The sequence below is a fragment of the Pongo pygmaeus genome, chromosome 9 (assembly GCF_028885625.2).
Source record: "Pongo pygmaeus isolate AG05252 chromosome 9, NHGRI_mPonPyg2-v2.0_pri, whole genome shotgun sequence".
Classification (NCBI taxonomy): domain Eukaryota; kingdom Metazoa; phylum Chordata; class Mammalia; order Primates; family Hominidae; genus Pongo; species Pongo pygmaeus.
Genome location: NC_072382.2, coordinates 37,026,473 through 37,048,829, shown reverse-complemented (window position 1 = coordinate 37,048,829; position 22,357 = coordinate 37,026,473). Strand labels below are relative to the sequence as shown.

The following is a 22,357-nucleotide window of genomic DNA, read 5'->3' as shown; positions in this document are numbered from 1 at the left end:
CGCCCCTTCCGTCCCCGGAGGCCGCCAAACTCGTGTCCGCTCTAGGCTTCTCCCGGACGTCTCTTTGTGGTGGTGTTGAGCTCCTCTAGCCCGCGCTTGCCGTCCTCTCAGTGGTAGCGCGGGGACTGGCTGGGAAGCGGTCGGTCGAGTGTGGCCTGTGTGGATGCGCATCTTGCCCGAAGCCGAGCGGAGGAGAGCTCAAGCTAAGGTGGAAGGGGAGCGGGGGAGGCCCTGGGGAGGAGTGGGAGAGTGGAGACGGGCCCCTGGGTGGCGAGGGAGCCCGGCGGCGTCACGGGGGAACCCGGGGAGAGGGGGAAGAGGAGGCCCGCACACGTGAGGGGGATTTCCAGCTGCTGGCCGGGGCCTCTCACCCCTACCCCCGCGTAGTTCATCTGCGACGCAACGCCTTGGGCCAAAGCCCAGCACAGGTTCTGCCGCCTCTGACCTCTCTGAGGGTCGTCTCCTGTCCTGTAGGCCCAGGACCTTCAAAGCTACTATTTTGACGTGAACTGCTTAGGGTTATTGTGGCCTTGAACTCCGTAGACAGCCTGTATCTCTGCTATTTTTGTTTTTAATTTTTCAAATCAGAATCCTTTCAACCCTGGCCGTTTGAGGCCAAAGGCTAATGTTTATTTTTCCATCCCGGTACCATGAACTTAGCAGGTGCCCATTGGACGGATCTGGTGGTTTTAGTCATTTGTTAATAGCCGTGAACTAAGGAAGAAATGTATGTGGCCTCTTACAGGGTTGGGGTGGGAATCATTGCAGGGTTTGGGGGCACTCTGTTAGGCATGATAACAACAGCTCTAGGCTTGAGTTTCTTCATCTGTAAATGAGAATGATAGTACTTTCCTCAGGGTGGCTATGAAGGTTCCTGAAATGATGTTTGCCCTAAGCACTGTACCTAGCATGTCCTGACTACCACACTTGAACCAAATCTTTTCAGTGGTGTTATGGACTATATTTTTGTTTTAAATTGCCTTTACCTTTCTTATTGTGCCTAGATCTTCCTGAGGATTGAGACTCTCCTCTTTGCCTTTGGGCCCTTTGATTAATGCAAATTGTCATGTTATAGGTAATCAGTATTTGAAGATGACAGGCACAAAAAGTTCACAGTTGCAAGATGCGTGACTTTTGTAGGCGTACGTGCCCATAACTAAAGCTACTGATTTGGGGAGTAGGGGTAGATTAAATTATATTTTTATTAAATGAGAGATAATCTGGGAAGACGCTGTATAAGTTGTAAGACCCTATGCCAAAAAAAGCCTTTAATTTTTTTCATAAAACATTTCATGAAAACTTTTTTTTTTATGTTTTTCATAAAAGAGACATCAGTTGACCTAAAAACGAAGTAGATTTTTTGTTTTGTTAAATTTCCTCTAAATGTTACTTTTCTCACTTATAAGGAGACTGGTAACAAACTAAAAAACTATGTTAAGGGAAATTAACATATTGGAACAGATATTTCTGCATCTCCCCTACAAATTTAGGAAGAAAAAGTGAGTTCCCTAATTAATCCTCAATTCCCTCTGCTGTTGTTTTGTTAGTGGCTGTTTTGCTGTTTTGTTGGTGGTGGTGGGGGTGTTCTGCATTAACACCCCGAAACCCCTGTGATAATGTCCTAGACCTTGCAAGCGTCGTAGCCACGTGTGAGTTTTCTCAGCTTCCTCAACCCAATCTACCTTCCTTACCGTTTGGTAGTGGGTAGCAAGATAATGCTTAAGAACTCTTTAAAACTACTGATGTTTTAAAAAGTAAAGCTGGATAATTTCCTGAGCTGGCAACTTTCAAATTGTATGAGGAGTAAATACTTTTGTTTACTGCCTAAGGTAGTAGGAGAGGTCTAATCAAAGTATTCTACATTTATTTCATTCTCTTTTGATTCTTAGGTAGTGCTACAACAATATTAAATGTTAATCTTAGAATACAAAACATGCTGTATTTAGGCACTAAAGTAAAGTGATGTCAATCCTAAGGCAGTAGAAAGTCTTAATTTTCTCCTATGCAGAATTTTTAAAAGACAATGTCAAATAAGAAATCTGGACTTAGGAGAGACTTTATTCAAAAGGGTTATTGCAAAAGGAGAAAAGGGACTTTTGCAATGGGTAGAACCAAAAGATCTGCAAGAATTTCCAAGGAGTGAACTGTGCTAGAAAGTTTTGGTGTGAGGAAGTAGGATATAAGGGTGGCTTGATCTAATAGTAGATCTGAGAATGTTATTCCCTGGGTCTGGCTGAGAGTTGGCCAAAGCTCAGGAACCTGGGGGAAGGAGAGAAACTAAAGTTTGATTAACAAGTATTTGGTTCCACTTGATCTGTAGGGCCAAGCAGATCAGCAAATCATTCATAAATTCATAATTGAAGCAAAAAATGAGAATTTGGAGGGTCTTTCTTTTGCCTGGTCATAGGTAAACAAGGGAGGATCCTTGAGTCTTACCTAACTCAACGGTGGGAGGATTTTTTAAATTATAGCTAATAAGGAACCAGCACAGGGCTCAAGCAAAATTCAACTTGCCAAAAAGTGTTTTTATTATTTGACATTGAAAAGTATTGAAAACCTGGATTTTATTTATACCATCATGAATCTTTCTAAGACTGGGGTTTTTGTTATTGGTTTGCTTGTTATCCTATAAGAAGCTGGATTTTTTTCTTCCATGAAGAGTACTAGGTTTTATATTGACCAAAGTGTTTGGAGCAAATTAATCTTTTCTTGCATTAAAAGATTATTAAAATAGGAACTGGTAAGATGCTATAACCAGTTTAAATGACAACTGAAAGTAGACATGTGTATAGAGCAGGAATATTGAAATAAATGTGCAAGTGAAGGCAAAATTAGCAGCTTCCACAGTCAGATGGAAGTCCATTGAACCTTCACCAGATAGAATTTACAAGAATACAGACAATTATTTTGCATTGCTGTTGGTTATCTACAGTTGACAGTTGTAAAATAGCTCCAAGATGCTGAAAGAATCAGACTTCCCATGTAATCAGAATGTGAAAACCTGAAAGGCTGTGCTCTCAACAGTGCAGTTTTCTATTGAAGCAGATGTTTTTCTCTGTCCTTAGTGTATCAAATTTAAATCTCCTCTCCCCCAATAATCTTCCCTAGAGTTAGACTTCCTGTAAGGCAAATACATATCTGTGTTTTTCTTACTCTTTTTTGCTATCTTCTATAAAATATAGAAGATATCAAAACATTTTAAATTTAAATTTTTTAATTGAATTATCTGAAGCAGTACATAGCAAACTGTAATGTGCTTACAAATCACTTGGGTCTCTTTTTGAAATGCAGATCCTGACTCATTGGGTCTGGAGCTGATACTGAGATTCTGTTATTTCTCCTGAGGTCTCAGCTGATGCCAGTGCTGATTCAGGGAGAGTAAACAGTAATGCATTTCCAACTATATTAAGGAAAGGGCCAGATAAATCATCGTTATGGAAGAACATAGCACTGTACTGTAGGTGAAAGGAACAATATGAACTTGCTGGACTGTCATTTGAAGAAAATAAAATATAAACTGTAGGCCACATTGCCAGAACACAGACCAAAATGAGCAAAAACAGTTGCTAGGAAACAGGCCCAAATGCAGAACTTCAGCTTATAGGAGGAAGTCAGAAAGAGCTGGAAATGAGAACATTGAGGAATATAACAGAGGAGGAACAACCAGAGGGTGTAATTTTTAGAATGCAAACAGTGACCATTTATGATCAGTGTCTGAAATTTGGTGTTCCTTGAGCTAGCTGGACTTGGACTCTTTGACAGTATGTGAACAAACTGCCTAATCGTAGATCAGAAAGCTGACCTATGGAAGACTTTAAAACTACCTTGACTCAGGTGTGTGCACTTTTACTCAAGTGAGTGGGATTAGTTTGCCGCTGAGTTTTAATCTGTGTAAAATTTAGTTTTTATCACAGTTGACAATGTCTTTTATCAGATAGGATATTTTAATTTTAAAATGAGCGGATCCTGTAAAGAAGTAATTCATTGTCTGAAATTCAAATCTAACAGGGCATCCTGCGTTTTTTATTTGCCAAATCTGGTGACCCCATTTTCTGCATCCAGTAAGTAGAGATCTTTCTTTGGTGCCAGCTCAATGTCCTGCCTGTTACTAAGAAAAACTGAACTTCTTGTAAACAAATTATAGGACCCACCTACTCAGAAGGCTGAGGTGAGAAGATCACTTGAGGCCAGGAGTTTCAGAAATAGGTATTCAACTTCACTGGCACAAGTTACAGAGTCTATTCCATTAGTTTCCTTTAATCATGATGAACTCTGTTGAATTTTGTAGTAATTTAGCCATGAATAAAGGAAACTAATGGAACAGAGACTCCCCAATAACTAAGGAAAAGAATTTTTTACCTAAAATTAAAATTAATAGAGTAAATGTAATTACCCTAAAGGGTAAAAATGTATGATTACTATGGACAGATAAGGTTTCTAAAGTAATTAGTTTCCTAAATCCAAGATGCTTTTCCTATCAAATATGACCATGGTAGCCCAAGTTTTGAATATTAGGAAATAGCTTTATGGAAAAAAAATTCCATTATAGATCTGCAGCTAAAAACTGGTGATGATTACCTCCAAATAAAAAGAATCTGTGGTATTAACAAAATATTAAGCATTATTTTCTGTACAGTGATGAGGGATAGTTGTCCTAGTTTCCCTTGTATTAAGAAAGGTCAGGCCAGGCACAGTGGCTCATGCCTGTAATCCCAGCACTTTGGGAGGCTGAGGCAGGCGGATCATGAGGTCAGAAGATCGAGACCATCCTGGCTAACATGGTGAAACCCCATCTCTACTAAAAGTACAAAAAAAAAACCGAAAAAATTAGCCAGGCATGGTGGCGGGCACCTATAGTCCCAGCTACTCTGGAGGCTGAGGCAGGAGAATGGCGTGAACCCTGTAGGCAGAGCTTGCAGTGAGCCGAGATCTCGCCACTGCACTCCAGCCTGGGCGACAGAGTGAGACTCCGTCTCAAAAAATATAGATAAAAAATAAGAAAGGTCAAAGCCAGATTGTGTCCCCTATTTGCTAAGATACATTGCCACATAGTTCGTTGCCTTGTAACTTTACCTCTGATTTCCTTTTTCTCCTCCTTAATTTATCTTAATCCAATTATCTGTTTGAAGAAAAAAACAATTTTTTTTTTTGAGATGAGAGTCTCGCCTTGTCGCCCGGACTGGAGTCCAGTGACACAATCTCGGCTCACCTTAACTTCCGCCTCCTGGGTTCAAGCGATTCTCGTGCCTCAACCTCCCATATAGCTGCACTACCACACCTGACTAATATTTTTGTATTTTTAGTAGACCCAGGGTTTCACTGTGTTAGCCAGTCTAGTCTAGAACTCCTGGCCTCAAGCGATCAACCCACATTGGCCTCCCAGAGTGCTGGGATTACAGGCATGAGCCACAATGCCTGGCTAGAAAAAATTTTCTAATTATTACTGTGATAGAAGCCATTTTATCTGATTTGATTGGGACCTGTATTAGTTCATTTTAAAAACTGACTAAAACACAATAAATGAATATAAATATACTCTGTTTTTACCAGCTTTAAAACTTTTTTCAGTTAAAGTGTTCAGTAACATTTTTTAACACTTTAAAGTGTATTTTTTTTTTTAACTTTCTAAATATAGTATTTTGACCTAAAACACAGACACTTATTCACCATTTTTTGTTACCTGAGGCCAGGGTCTTTTCTTTTTATATGATTTTGCTGATTATTGTTTTTCTCTGCAGAAACCACATCAAAATGTGTTTAAGATTTCTCTCCAGTTTTTTTTTTTAATTTTGCAAAGCTTATAAATACTTGTAAAATTGCTGAATCCTAGACTTCACAGTACCTCACTACCACTCAGATTTCAGTGGGTCACATTTTTTCTCAACAGCAGTTTTTTTCCTAATGAGTTGCATTGGTTGCATGTTTTCTTGAGAATTCAACTTTTTTTTTTAATTTGCTTTGAAAATTATTATTTATGAAAAATTTCAAATAGAAAGTATGGACAGTAGTGAAGCACTTATGTACATGTCACCAAACCTTATTTTCTGTAAATCTTTTTGGGGAAAATAATGTTTTTTCCCCTCAGAAGTATCCACAAATGTGATATATGTTACTCTCATGTATATTTTAGTATATATTCATGTTTCATCTGTAAATCTTATATACTATCTTATTTTTTAAAATTTTACCTTTAATGATGATACTATATAATCTTTACAACTTTTTTCACTTAAGATTGTCTTTGAGATTTATTCATGTTGATTCATGTAATTCATGTAGTTTATTCATTTTAACCGTTATGTGGGAGTCCCTTGTATGAGTAACAATTTCACATCCTTTACAGTTAGGTTATTTGTCATCTTTTACTGACAAAGGCAGTGAATACTGAAAGTTTTCATATATAACTTGTGTTCATATTGGAGATATTTTTCTCCAGCTGACACCCAGAACTGAAAAGAGCTGAGTCCCAAGGTATATGCTTCCTCAGTTTTACAAGAAATTGCAGAAAACGTTCTAAAGCAGTTGCAGCAATGTACATTCCTACCAAAGTTATTATGAGGAGCATGTGAGAGTTGGACACATCTTAACCAGATATCAGATTTTTAAATTGATTTCAAGCAAATGTTTAAGAAATGATATTTAATTTGTATTTTCCTAGGAACTATGAGGGAAACAGTTTGTATGCATGTATTGGCTTTTGTTCTCTTTCTCTGAATTGCCTAACTATATTTGTTTAGTTTTCCAGTGGACTCTGTCATTTTCTAATTGATTTTTAGAAGTGAGGAGTTATTTGAATATTTACGATAATAATCCTAACAACACTTTTCAAGTGTCATTTTTTTCTCCTTTGGTTATACAGAAATGTGTAAATTTTACGTATAATCAAATGTGTCCATCTTTTTATTTATTTTTATTTTTTGGTACCTGCTTGCTTGTTTGAAAAATTCTTCCATACTTCCGTGTCAGAAAACTTTCTTTATTTTCTCATAAGCATGTTTAGTTTTTCTTTTCATGTTTAAATCTTTAATCCACCTGTTATTGATTTTTGTTTGTGCAGAAGAGATCTAATTCTTTTTCCATATGGTTAAAGTCCCTTCTTCATTAGTGTGTGATACCCATCTATTAATAGTACCACATGTCATATACCGAGCCCTCATCTACTCATGGATCTGTTTGTTTATACTATACCAATACCATAGTTTTAATTAGAATAGGTTTATAGTAAATCAATATGTTACTGTATTTTCCTTCAAGATTACCTTGGCTTTCTTAGACCTTTGCTCTTTCATATAGACCAGCTTGCTAAATTCCAAGGGGGTGGCAGTAGAATATCTGATGGAACTTTGATTGTAATGGAACTGAATTTACAGATGTATTCCCGGATAATTGACATATTTTTTATAATGAGGCACTCCATGATATATAGCTGCATTTATTTAGGGTACCGTTTTTGTCTTTCAGTTTGATAATTTTGTCCGTGAAGGTCTTGTTTTATGTCTTTTGTAAGATTCACATATTTTGTAAGATACAGTGTTTTTTAGTTTCTAGCATCCCTGGTGAATTCTCTTATTAGTTCTAATAGTTTGTTAAACCTCTTGTATTTCTCATGTATCTTAGGATAATATTTCTTATTTCCTCCTTTTTAATTCTTATGTGGCCTTAAATATAATCTGTAATTGCAGGTGTTTTCGTGAAGTTCTGACTTTACAGGGAACGCTTCTGTTTGATTATTAAATGTCTATTATAAGACTTCGATAAATACCTTTTTTATTCCTTATTTTCTTTTAGACAAGTGTTGAATTTTATCAAATGCTTTTTCAGTTTCCTAGATAAACTTGCAGCACAAATTTGATTCTCTTTAATATTTTCTCTAGGGTGATCAGCCCATGACCTAAACCTCCAGACAAAATAAAACAGGGAAAATTTGCTAGAATCAAGAATGATGGATCCATGTTCAGTTGGAGTCCAGCTTCGTACTACAAATGAGTGCCATAAAACCTACTATACTCGTCACACAGGTTTTAAGACTTTGCAAGAATTGTCATCAAATGATATGCTTTTACTTCAGCTTAGAACTGGAATGACACTTTCTGGGAACAATACAATTTGCTTTCATCATGTAAAAATTTACATTGACAGATTTGAGGATTTACAGAAGTCATGTTGTGACCCATTTAACATACACAAAAAATTAGCGAAAAAAAATTTGCATGTAATTGACTTAGATGATGCCACTTTTCTGAGTGCTAAATTTGGAAGACAGCTTGTACCTGGTTGGAAGCTTTGTCCAAAATGCACACAGATAATCAATGGAAGTGTGGATGTTGATACTGAAGACCGCCAGAAAAGGAAACCTGAGTCAGATGTATGTATAATAGTCATTTTTTTCTACTTTGTGAATTCTACCGTGTAGGATTTTGCTTAACTATAAGAAAATCATATTTACATTATTACTATATTTGTTAGCATACAGTGAATTAAAAGGAGGGGGTGAAAGTGGATGCTGTTTCTAAATATTATTCACATATACTGAAGGTCAAGATTGGGGGATAAAGAAAGTAGGCTTGGGAAAGTAATAATAAAATATGCCTAAGACTCCAAGCTACAACTTTTAGTACGAAGACTTTAGGAGTGGGTTTTAGAATATTCTGGCCAAGCCAAGATTTAGTTTCTTTTCTGATACCAAAGTAACTACATGGGACATGGCAACCAGCAAGGGTCTTTGCAGCAGGATGAATTCGCCTTTATATGAAGGACTTGGAAATCACTGCTTTAAAAGGAACATTGGAGAGGTGACTTACAGTAATTGGTTTTTATTTCACTCTTTTTTTCTCCTTTGACACTATCTCATTCTTGAGTTTTTTAAATGCTTGTGAATTTTCTTTGCTTCTAGTTCTGAATTCCTACTTAATATGGTCAAGGTTAATTTTAGGACTCCTTGTGGTAAAAAAAATAATAATAATACATTTTTACATTGTAAAGTATTAAATATTTTACCTCTATTCCTTATTGACATGCCTACATGCATATTTAACCATATCAGAATAACTTAAGTTTTCATAAAGCTATCTTTTGTGTAGGACAAGTATATCAAAGAAGCACATCTCAGAATTTTTACTTGTAATTATTTCATAATTCTTACTGCTAGAATATTTTTCTCAGTTTTCTCCTTTTTATTAAACCAAGTTAAAAGATAGTTGAAATTTGAAATTATACTATTTTCCTGTTGTTCTTTTCTCAGAGGAACACCTTGAAGGCCCAGTTTATCTGCAGTTCATACTAGATACTTGCTGATAGTGTCATTGTAGATGTCTTCACCTTATCTATCCAATGTTCTTGTAGAATATATCAGCTGCAGCTCTTTCCTCCCCAAATAACAAACATAAACCCTTAAACACCTAAATTTTGTTTCACCAAAACTTTTCAAAAAGATTATAATACTATAGAACTTGAAATCATATTCTCTGCTCTTAAAAATATGTAAAATACAATAATAAGGACCCAGGATTGTTAGGAAATCAGTTATGTGCCACTGGATTATACAGCAGTTTTTGTGCCTTCTCACCTGTGTTGGCAGCAGCCATTGCAGTTTTCACAGTGCCTTCCTCCTCTGCTCCTAATATACCAGAGACTAAAATCAAATAATGGAAATGTTACTAATACATTAACCAATACGCTTTGAATATGGTCTAGGGCCATGTAAATTTTCTTGCACTTAGGCTCTAAAACCTTGTTTTCTTTCTTGTGTGTTCCAGACTGTCTTCCACGTTAGGGAATCATCTGGTTTAACATTAAATAAAATGTTAATCTATTGTCTGATGTCAAGATTTGAGTTGATAATTTGTTTACCTTTCTTCAGGGAAGAACTGCTAAAGCTTTGAGGTCATTACAATTTACAAATCCAGGAAGGCAAACTGAATTTGCTCCAGAAACTGGTAAAAGAGAAAAAAGAAGGCTTACAAAAAATGCAACCGCTGGTTCAGACAGGTAGGCTAAGTGTTACTGAAGACATGTTAACTTGCTGCTTCACATCTGCATTGTTCCCCTATTTTTCTCTTAAATTTTGAATTTTCTGGGTTCATATTTTAAATTGGATAATGTGGAAGTAGTAAAAACCTATGAAGACGTTTGTTTTTATTCATATAAAATTAAGGTATCCCTTTCAACTCCAAAAATTTGTTTCTAAGAAGGTAGCAATGAACTGAAGAAATAATTTTGGCATGAGAGTTAAAATAATTACAATTAAAGTAATTCACTTATTTGAAAAGCATTGTTATTATATATATACGGACATACCTCATTTTATTGGTGCTTCACTTTAGTCTTTACAAGGTGCTATTTATTTTTACAAATTGAAAATTTGTGGCAACTGTGGTAAACAAGTCTATTAGTGTCATTTTTCTAACAGCATGTACTCTCTATCTCTGTCGCATTTTGGTAATTATTGCAATATTTCCAACTTTTTCATTACTATATCTGTTATGATGATCTTTGATGTTACTATTATAATTGTTTTGAGTCACTAGGAACCACACCAATACAAGGTGGTGAACTTAGTTGATAAATGCTGTGGGTGTTCTTACTGCTCCACCTACTGGCTGTTCTCTAGACTCTCTCCCTCTCCTCAGGTGTCCCTATTCCCTGAGAAACAAATATATTGAAATTGGTCCAACTAATAACCCTGCAATGGTCTCTAAGTGTTCAAGTGAAAGGAAGAGTCACGTCTCTCATTTTACAAAAAAAGCTAGAAATGATTAAGCTTGGGAGGAAGGCACGTCAAAAACTGAGACAGGCCAAAAGCTGGGCCTCTTGTGCTAGACAGCCAAGTTGTGAATGCAAAGAAAAAGTTCAGGAAGGACATTAAAAGTACCATTCCATTGAACGCAAATGATAAGAAAGCAAAACAGCCTTATTGCTAATATGGAGAAACTTTAAATGGTCTGGATAGAAGATCAAACCAGCTACAACACATTCCCTTAAGCAAAAGCCTAATCCAAAGCAAGGTTCTAACCCTCTTCAATTCTCTGAAGGCTGAGACAAGTGAAGAAGCTTCAGAAGAAAAGTTTGAAGCTAGCAGAGGTTGGTTTATGAGGGTAAGGAAAGAAGCCATCTCCATAACATAAAAGTGCAAGGTGAAGCAGCAAGTTATTGATGAAGGTGGCTACACTACCCAACAGATTTTCAATGTAGACAGACTTTTTTTTTTTTTTGAGACGGAGTCTTGTTCTGTCGCCCAGCCTGAAGTGCAGTGGTGCAGTCTCAGCTCACTGCAACCTCCACCTGCTGGGTTCAAGCAATTCTTCTGCCTCAGCCTCTCGGGTAGCTGGGACTACAGGTGCCTGCCACCACAGCCAGCTAATTTTTTGTATTTTTAGTAGAGACAGATTTCACCATGTTAGCCAGGATGGTCTCAATCTCCTGACCTCGTGATCTGCCCACCTTGACCTCCCAAAGTGCTGGGATTACAGGTGTGAGCCACCACGCCCAGCCAACAAACAGCCTTCTAATGGAAGAAGATGCCATCTTTCATAGCTAGAAAGGGGAAGTCTATACCTGGGTTCAAATCTTCAAAGGACAGGCCGTTTCTCTTGGTAGGGACTAATGCAGCTGTTGACTTTTAAGTCGAAGCCAATTATTTACCTCTTCGAAATCCTAGGATCCTAATGATGCTAAATGTACTCTACCTGTCCTGTATAAATGGGACAAAGCCTGGATGGCAGCACATCTGTTTACAGCATTGTTCATTGAATATTTTAAGCCCACTTGAGAGACCTCCTGCCTAGATAAAAGGATTCCTTTCAAAATATTGCTACACCTTGACAATGTACCTGATCACTCAAGAGCTCTGATAGAGATGTCCCAGGAGATAAATGTTTCATGCCTCCTAACACAACATTCATTCTATAGCCCACGGATCAAGGAGTACTTTGACTTTCAAGTCTTATTTAAGAAATACATTTTGTGAGGCCAGAGCTGCCATAGACAGTGAGTGATTCCTCTGATGGATTTGGGCAAAGTAAATTGAACACCTTCTGGAAAGGATTAACCATTCCAAGAGTTTGGAAGAAGATTCGAGTCCTCATGGATGACTTTGAGGGGTTCAAGACTTCAGTGGAGGAAGTAATTGCAGACGTGGTGGAAATAGCAAGAGAACTAGAATTAGAAGCAGAGCCTGGAGATGTGACTGAGTTATTGCAATCTTGTGATAAAACTTGAATGGATGAGGAGTTGCTTCTTAGAGATGAGCAAAGAATGTGATTTATTGAGGTGGAATCTACTGGTGAGGATGCTGTTAACATTACTGAAATGACAAAGGACTTAGATTATATAAACTTAGTAGATAAAGCAGAGGCAGAATTTGAGAGGATGACTCCAATTTTGAACATTCTACTGTAGGTAAAATGCTATCAAACACCATCACGTGCTACAGAGAAATCTTTTGTAAGAAGAGTCCAGTGATGCAGCAAACTTCACTGTAGTCTTGAAGAAATTGCCACATCTACCCTAGCCTTCAGCAACAACCACCCTGGTCAGTCAGCTGTCCTCACTGGGGCAAGATCCTCCACCAGCAAAAAAACTACAACTCATTGAAGTTTCAGATGATTGTTAGCATTTTTTAGCAATAGAGTATTTTTAAATTAAGGTACATACATTTTTTCTTAGACATAAGGCTGTTGCACACTTAATAGGCTATAGTGTAAGCTTAACTTTTATATGCACTGGAAAAGCAAAAAAAAAATATATGTGTATATATATATGTGTGTGTGTGTGACTCACTTTATTGGCGGTGGTCTGGAACCAAACCCACAATACCTCCAAAGTGTGCCTGTAATTCATATATCTCTGTTCTATGGGTAGCAGCTAAAAGGTAATTACATTTTATGAGAATGCAAGGTTTTTATTTTTTACATGTCTAAAATAGAAATGCAGTTCTGTATAGTCAACAGAATGAATGGGAGAACTAAATTGTTTAGAATATGACTCTAAAACAAATGTTAGTATAATCATTCAGAATTTTTTTTTTAAGTTCAGTCAACATTTCTATATATGCCATCTATTCCATCTGTTAAAATTTACCATTGAGTCATTTAAATATTTTTAGGCCAAATTTACTAGAGTCCATTAAAGAACAAGAAACATTAATTGTAGTATAAAAATCTATAGAGGCAGTATACTATAATAAAAATAAAACTGTGTTGCTAAAACAGTGAAGAGGTTGGTAGCTAATAAAGTGAACCACTATTAATCTGTCATTCTTTTTTGTTTGTTTAAAGTAAAGGGAAAATTATGCACTTCAAGAAGCGTATTCAGAATTTTTAGATTTGTCTCAACACTCTATAGAGTTAGGTCTCCTTTTCTCACATGGAGTTCATTTACTGCTGACGATAGAATAAGCCTTGAGCCTGATAAATTATAGATCATTTTGGCATGACCTCATCTCAAAATATTTTATCTCCTTTTTTTTACTGTATTTTCAATTAAATCAAAAATAACATATTTATGAGGTATAATTCATTGTGTTTTATTTTACAGACAAGTGATACCAGCAAAGAGTAAGGTCTATGATAGCCAGGGTCTCCTGATTTTTAGTGGGATGGACCTCTGTGACTGCCTCGATGAAGATTGCTTAGGATGTTTCTATGCTTGTCCTGCCTGTGGTTCTACCAAGTGTGGAGCTGAATGCCGCTGTGACCGCAAGTGGCTGTATGAGCAAATTGAAATTGAAGGAGGAGAAATAATTCATAATAAACATGCTGGATAATCTGTGGTACCAAACTATGGAGCCTTTAAAGGTCTTTATTTCTAAAAATCTGTTACTCTAAGATACATTTTAAGCTTGATTATCATATGACAAAGATTTTCAGATCATCTCAGTGTGCCCTAATTTTTCATCTTGGGTGCTTTAAGATACACTATTTGATATAAATTCAGATAGGCTATTTTTCAGTAGTCAGCGTTAAGCCTGTCTGGATCAATATAAACAAGTAGGGTGTAGGCAGTCCTCTGTTTGCATGTTTCCCATGGGCACAAATTTCAGTGACCTAGATTTAGTTTAAATACCAGTTTCCTTAACCAGGAAGGAAAGAAAACTGGTAAGGAAACTGTTGTTAAAATCTAGGTTAAAATTTTAGTTAGCACAGTGAAACTCTGAGTAATTACATGAAGTACAAACCTCTCTGCTAGCTCTTCAGTCTACAAATCGCTATGTAAATAACAGATATGCTTCATGATTAGTGACCAGTCATGTTACTTCTTTCAAATTCTTCCAGTGGTTTGTCCCTGTGCATCTGTTATTCAGTTCACTTACAGCAGAACATGTAGTTGTGCTGTCTCTTTGTCATCTACTTGACATTCTATAGAAGTGAACACTTGAAAGAACTGGTCAACAAAGATGAAAGTGCAGCAAAGCAATGAAAAATGATAACACTGGAAGTGAAATTTTAATCAAACATAAATGAATTTGTAGAAGAAGTCACTGACCATGGGAATGTTGTTCTTGCTGCTGTGTATTCATAGGAGCTTAGTGAAGGCAAACTTACCAGCACAAATAAGAAAAGTGGTTGCAATAAAGACAGATATGTCCCAGAGGAAGTGGTGGTTAAAAAAAAAAAAACTTTACATTAAAGGATATTTAATGTGAATATAGAAATATTTCACAACATTGAAAGCACAAGCAATAAAAGGGTGGAAGCTGACCCAAACTTACAAGGAGTGTGGCAGTTTGCCATGAACATAAAAGATGCTTACTCAGTATGGTAAGTTACTTGCCAGAAAAAAAAGCAAGCACTATTCAAACTACTTTGTTTTTACAATGAAATAAAACACTTTAGTTCTATTTCTAATGTTTTAAATTACTAAATATTTTTAAACATTTTTGCATTTTTTCTACATTTATAACTGATCTTAAGAGTTTTTAAGATTTGAGCAGAATCTTAAAGGTCATGGAACAATCATCATTTTCCCCATTGATTACTAAGATTGGAGGACCATTTTTATGGTCCCACAGTACCATGTGAAATGAGGATCGCTTGTAGCTGGGAACAGTGCTTGCTTCAGGGAAAACTGATTTTGATAGAACCGACTAGTTGAGTATTAAACTGTTTTGGAAATAATTTACATATCTAAATGCTGAAATATATTTCTCTTCTCCCCACTTATTCAAATAAAAAAGTTTTAATACTATAAACTTTTCATTGTTTGCACCATGCAGTCCTTGTCAAAATTGTTCTGGGGGACAAAAACTTGATGTATAAAGCATGAATATACACACAGTACTTAAACAGATACTATATCTGTGGTATGAAAATTTTGGGGGTGGTTGATTAGGATTATAAAAAGACTCCTTAGGGAGTGATGATGGAAAAGAGAAACACTGGTTAATACAGAGTATAAATAAGTTTTTTGGAAATTGATTGCATCTTAATGTTGGAATTTGCTTGGATGCTGTTTGGAGGATGGGGGAATGGTATCATCTCTGCTTTTATTTGTTTTTTTTGAGACAGAGTCTTACTCTGTTACCCAGGCTAGGGTGCAGTGGCTCAATCTCGGCTCGCTGCAACCTCCACGTCCTGGGTTCAAGTGATTCTCCTGCTTCAGCCTCCTGAGTAGCGGGGACTACAGGCGCGTGCCACCACGCCCAGCTTATTTTTTGTATTTTTAGTAGAGACGGGGTTTCACCATATTGGCCAGGATGGTCTTGATCTCCTGACCTCATGATCTGCCCTCCTCGGTCTTTGCACTTTTTTGAAGACAGCTGTCATTTTGTCTAAAAGCTTTTTGTCACATGGGACATTGCCACTAATCTAGGTTTTGGGGGGTGTTTGCACCCTAAATACAGTCCATCAGTTAAATCAAATGTGCTCTTAGCAATTTGAAAGATTTTGTAGTCATTAAAACTCAATTTATGCAGCCAGTTTGAATTGACCATTAGAGGGTTTGTTTGTTTTTTAATTTTTTTGCTTTTAAAATGACTGGTTTTACTTTGAGGGAATGGCATATTCAGCCTTGGAATGACATATTTTTAATAATTTTAACTGTTCACTCACCTGTTACCAGAAGTACATACTGTTAGCTTGTCAGTTCCTTGATCTGTATGATTTACCTGAGCACTGGCAAAAGAATATTTCAGCTTTATTCACTTAAGTCAGATGCTAGATTACTTTTTTCTAAATTAAGGAAATACTTTGTTATTGAGGACATAAACACTCCAGTTTTATCTGAACATTAGGATCATTAGATCTTAACTGTTTCTACCATCTTTTAGTTTTTCTAAGTATGACAGTGCTTAGGCTTTTCATAGGGATAAATTAAAATCAGGTTTTTTTACTTAAAATAGGAATATTTTTGATGGAATAAATGACTTTAAAATTGCCATATTGCAGCATTTTTTAGAACAGACCTGTAATTTTTCAAAGACTAATACGTTTTTCAAAGGAAAATATTCTTGAACAATTTTGCTAATATTTGTTCATCATGCCCATTTAGGGAAGCAAACTTTTAATGAGCATACAAAATGTTTACAGAGAAAGGTGTATCTGATTTACGGTAAGCTGTAATAAAGCTATGTTTTGGAAAAATTAAATAATGAGCCCACTTACTATTTTGTAATATAAAATTACAGAAATATGGAATATAATGAAATCATCTAGAGCCTCTTTATATTGTGCGTAAATATTCCAGGTGACTATAAATTACTTTAGAATTCTATTAATCTAAAAAGCAAAGTTTTATAAACAATTTCTGTTGTGTGTAGATCCTAGTAGAGAAGTTAGGTCACAAATGTTGGTCTCACACAATGTTGGTCACAAATATTAAGGTAGAAATGCATGTATATATTTGAATAAAATGTCATCTCGTGATCTTTTTTCTTTTTTTTAAATATGGAAATAGCTATCTACCTTGTAACATCATATATAGGATTCTTCTCTTTTTAAAATATTATGTTTAGTTCTATATAACAGGCTGTTCTACAACCTGACAGTCTAATCTAAAACTGCCTCCCTGGCGCGATTTCAAGCAAGTAATTTTTAGCAAGTGAATTTTCAAATATCCATATATATACATAGTGATTTATTAATAAAAAGAAAATAATTTTAGTGAGTTCTATCATAGTCTTAACTTTTTGGAAGTTAAAGACCTCTGTGAGAAAGTGATGAAAGCTATAAACTAACTTCCCAGAAAAATATCTGCATTCGTGTACTCACAAATATCGATGTTGAGAATTCCTGAACATGTATTGTAGTGCCTGGGTAGTATGAAATATTCTGTAAACAATTTTACTTTTTCAGTTGAGTATAGCTACAGTGTCGGTTGGTTTGTTAAATAGTGTTGTGGGTGGCCGTTTTCAAGAAAAACAAAACCAGAACAGCTCAGTCCTTGAGAAGAGCTGTGACTGCCCTGAAAAATCAGATCCCACTGGCCTCACATACCCCTTCCACCTCCAAAAGGTGATTACACGTTGAGTCACAATGTAGAAAACTGATGTCTTATCTGGACTGCATTTTGGTAGAGGTTTTCTACCTCCATGATGGTTGCCCTGCTTATAGCTTAACATTCTTGTGCAAAATTCAGGACACTGCCTTAGTTTTGCTGACATCTGGTATCTTCATGAAAAAAACTGCTCTCAGCTATTACTACTTTCTTTTAATCTCTTAACTTATAAATTTAACTGTGAACATGTAATTACATAATAACCTGCTGAAGTGGATGTTTTTCAAAATCAAATGGTTTCTCTATCATTCTTAGGTCTTGCCCAGCAGCAGTCAACCATATTGGGTGTTAATTTTCAAGAATGTGAGTGAGGATACAGAAATACACACAGGCAATTCTGAGTCTCTTTTTCACTTATTTTTATAAAGTGGAGGTACTTGGGAAGTAATGCTCTTATCTATTTTTTTAAAATCATGAAACACAACTGAATACTTAGTTCGAAAGGTAATAGACTTCCGCAAAGTATATGTCCCAATATGTATTTTTAATGGTATAGTTGTGAGGATTTACTAATCTTATAATTTAACTTTTAGAAAAATACAGGAAATTTATTAGATAAAGCAGATTATTATTTGGGATAGCAATAAAACACCTTCAAATACAAAAGGTATTTAAATTTGGAAGTATTACAGTTCTGTGAAATGCCACAACTAAAACGTGTTTTTTCCTCCTCGAAACTACAAGGGAATGATTTCTTGGTTAAACGTCCAATGATTAGACACTACATTTCATGTCATTACAAGCAAACAAACTTTTTATTTTTTAAAGAGTTGCTGGCCAGACATGGTGGCTCACACCTGTAATCCCAGCACTTTGGGAGGCTGAGGCGGGTGGATCATGAGGTCAGGAGTTCGAGACCAGCCTGGCCAACATAGTGAAACCCCATCTCTACTAAAAATGCAAAAATTAGCTGGGCATGGTGGCGCATGCCTGTAATCCCAGCTACTCGGGAGGCTGAGGCACGAGAATAGCTTGAACCCAGGAGTCGGAGGTTGTGGTGAGCTGAGATTGCGCCACCGCACTCCATCCTGGACACAGAGCGAGACTCCATCTTAAAAAAAAAAAAGTTACCATAATCTACCTATCCTATCTTAGATTTTGAAACCTAAGATACGTTTTGAAATAAATAGACTTATTAAAACTAATGTTTGCAAACATTGCTAAACTTAACAAATTGGCTAAGTTTCCCTTTGTTAACAAGCAATCAGTTACGCCGAAGAATTTGAAAAATGCAAATTAAATTGTTTTTTGTTATATTCTGGCACCCCAAATTTATTATTTGGTCTTGAAGGTAGTGTAATAGTTATATTGAAAAATTGGTTATTTTGTCACATAAGATAAAGTAACCAATAGTAGCAGTACTGGTACCATATAAATGGAGACTACAATATTCTGGATAAAATACAAATTGAATTTTGGCATTAAGAGAGGTATTCGGAATTGCTTAGTGAATTGTGGTATATTGAGGTTTTTTAAAAATGCTAGCAAGCATCTAGCCATTTATGACTTAGTGAATGAGACTATGCAAAGAAAATTTCTGCATAAAATACAGGCCCTACAGTTTGGTGTATGAAAATAAATTTATTATTCCAAAATAGCTCATGACCTCTCTAAATTGGACGGTAGACTTTCCTATAGAAAATGTTGAAAAGGAAACATTTTCTAATTTTTTCAGTAAAAGTTTCCAACTCATCCCCAAAAGCTATAATTGAAAAAACATGCTTATTTTTTTCTTGTGTCTTTTAAAGAACTACACATAGATTTTAGGGTCAGTGCTCAACTACAAATTCTTGGCAAACCAAGCCTCCCACTGTGTGACACACCAAGAACCCATGTTGAGAGGCTCTTTACACCTCTTGATGGATGGATGGATGGATGGATAGATCAATATATCAATTGACAGGCAGGCAGGCAGACACATCCAGTTGGTTCCCTTTCTCTGGAAAACGCTGACTAATACAGTAACCTAATTTATTTCTATTTCAACTTGGTTCTCAGTTCCTGGCTCTAAAAATCAAAGAAATTATAAACTATTAGATTGTTTGCTGTATCTGGCCTTAGATGAGTCAATAAAATATATAGTCAGTCATTTTTTACTGCTTTCTTTTGTTCATATTATCAAATCCATTTGGTCACTGCTTGGAAAATTCTTGAATCTGCTTTGGGTTTTCTTTTTATTTTTGTTTCCACGTCAGTTAAAGTTTGGTAGTGTTTCGCATGCCCAGTATCACTTCCCCTTCTGGAATTAGCACTCTGCAGTTGGCCTTTGAGAAACCACCCTTGTACTCAGCCCATGTGGTTCAGATACAGTTGGCCTTACTTTGTGGTTGTAGGGTGGGTTTATCACAAGTCCTGGCCTTTGAGAATGTAGCATCTCACTAGCCTTGATGAATGTTAGAAGGGTGGACGTATGACTAGCCAGGTCAATCAAAGCCAATCAACTTCAGGCTTACTGAGACTAGAGAAGAAGTGATGCTTTTTTTCAATGAGGTTTGCTAAGTTTACAGATTTAAGACCAGGCCTACTGGTGGCTAATCTTGGCACTAAATGAGAATCTGCCTTAGAATGTAAACAACATAGATGAAAGTGGAAGCTAGAGACCAAGACAGATAGAATTTGGGTATCTCGATCCAGTTATGTCTGAAGTCAAACCTGGACTTTTCAGTTATGTGAGTCAATAATTTTCTCTTTTTGCACATGATTGACCATTAAGTGAATACAAGGTAATGACTAGATGGAAAGTTAGCTCTACTCATTTGAGGATAAAAGATCAAGGGTAGAATGGCCTGTTTGAAACTCATGCCCTTGGGGACTTTCATCTTCTTTTTTTTTTTGAGACGGAGTCTCGCTCTTTTGCCCAGGCTGGAGGAGTGCAGTGGTGCGATCTCGGCTCACTGCAAGCTCTGCCTCCTGGGTTCACACCATTCTCCTGCCTCAGCCTCCCGAGTAGCTAGGACTACAGGTGCCCGCCACCACGCCCGGCTAATTTTTGTATTTTTAGTAGAGACAGGGTTTCACCGTGTTAACCAGGATGATCTCGATCTCCTGACCTTGTGATCCGCCCACCTCGGCCTCCCAAAGTGCTGGGATTATAGGCGTGAGCCACCGCACCTGGCCAGGAACTTTTATATCTTTTAAGGAGAGCAAACAGCTGTGACTTACCCCTACATCTTCAATCCTGCCCTGCAAAATCTTCTCATACCATTCTCACAGACCTTAACCTCCTTTAGACAAACGTAGCATGGCCTATGGTAATTTACCATGAGGGTCTGACATTCTGTAATAACAATAAGGCACTTGTAATTAAGTTACCAATTTAGGGTATTTGTATTGGTGTTACTTGCTTTTAAAGTGCTTAGCATGTTTGAAAATTGGAACTTGGACTTCTCACCCTCCAGAACTGTAAGAATTAAATTTCTGTTGTTTATAAGCTAAACAGAGAATACTTGAATAATTTTCTCTGTCATCCTATGTTTCATAGCTAGAACTCAATCCTAGGTCAAATTAATAGAAATTTTTAATAGCTGTATCTGAATTAAATAACTTGTCGGGCAGTTAAAGGCATATCATTGACTTAAATTTGTGGTTTATAACACTGCTAGCAAAATGAAGTTTAAGCATCAACAGCTCCTGTTCTTCTTCCCTTTTACCCTTACAGGACTCTCAGTTCTGTGGTGTGAAAGAGGAGAATGTGAAACTGGTTCCTGCCAAACAAAAGAGAACTCGGCACACATCTCAACGTTTTCTGTATGTCATTTCCAGAGATAATGATGCCAAAAAAAAAAAGATCAAATGCATAATGACTTTCTGATACTTGACAGTATATTTTATAAAGCTGGATATTCTTAATCATTTGTGATACAGGGATATTTAAATGCTTTCATCTTTTTTGATATTTTAGTGTATTTACATTTTTTAACTTTTTTCAGCTTTGAAATTACATAAAACAAAATATAGAGTATATTTGGTTGGACGTTCATAGGTTCACCTATTTCTGAGGTTCCTGCTTCAAAATATCTTTATGGTGATATCATTGACTTTCTTGAAAAAATACACAGTTCTAAAATTGGATAAATTTGGAGAAATAATTTGGTTTGCTAAACCTTGGCTATTAGCCAAAATTTGGGTGAAAATAAAGTAGGACACTTTAGAAAATGAAACTTTTTATACTTTATATGTTAGTCCTTTTAGGCTGCTATAATGAAATGTCATGGACTGGATAGCATACAATCCACAGAAATTTGTTCCCCACAGCTCTGGAGGCTGGGAAGTCCAAGATCAAGGTGCCACCAGATTCAGTGTCTGGTGAGGGCACTTCCTGGTTCATAAACAATGTCTCTTTGCTATAAACCTCTCACAGTGGGAGAGGCAGGAGATCTTTCAGGAGCCTCCTTTATAAAGGCACTAATCCCATTCATGAAGGCTCTGTCACCATAAGCTAATCATCTCCTAAAGGCCCCACCTCCTAATACCATCACTGTTGGGGTGAGGATTTCAATATGTGAATTTTGGGGGAACAAAAACATTCAGACTCTAGCAGATATTACCACATTTCTTTATTACACCTGTCCTAATAAGTGGCTATTTTTATCATTTCACAGATGAGGAAACTGAGAGCTAAAGAATTTAGATAACTTGCCTAAGGTCACATAGTTTATCAGTGGGAGAGAAGGAAATCAAAATAGATTGTTTGATGCCAAAGTTCCAATGCTGGTGGATATTTTTCTATTCTTCTTTGACCATTCATCTTATACATGTGAAATTCTTTCTGTTCAGGATTCATTGAAGCTATGTGATTCTGATGACTTAGGTATTACTGCAGTTTGATTACTTAAGGTGTGTCCTGGAAGTAAAGATTTTGCCCACT

At 36.4% G+C, this 22,357-nt stretch overlaps 1 protein-coding gene across 1 annotated transcript; it reads left to right on the top strand.

Moving 5' to 3' along the window:
• Nucleotides 1–10: 10 nt before the first annotated feature.
• Nucleotides 11–15,187, top strand: ARL14EP (ADP ribosylation factor like GTPase 14 effector protein). The gene is made up of 4 exons (XM_054438586.2): nt 11–208; nt 7,875–8,365; nt 9,860–9,987; nt 13,534–15,187. The coding sequence occupies exons 2-4, from the start codon at nt 7,940–7,942 to the stop codon at nt 13,760–13,762; spliced, it is 783 nt and encodes a 260-aa protein (XP_054294561.1). The 5' UTR covers nt 11–208; nt 7,875–7,939; the 3' UTR covers nt 13,763–15,187.
• Nucleotides 15,188–22,357: the final 7,170 nt, after the last annotated feature.

Excerpts from the sequence above, each read along its gene's own strand:
- ARL14EP (XM_054438586.2), top strand. The coding sequence starts at position 7,940 with ATGATGGATCCATGTTCAGTTGGAGTCCAGCTTCGTACTACAAATGAG. Across the intron at positions 8,366-9,859 it reads AAAGGAAACCTGAGTCAGAT|GGAAGAACTGCTAAAGCTTT; the intron begins GTATGTATAATA and ends ACCTTTCTTCAG. Across the intron at positions 9,988-13,533 it reads GCAACCGCTGGTTCAGACAG|ACAAGTGATACCAGCAAAGA; the intron begins GTAGGCTAAGTG and ends TTTATTTTACAG.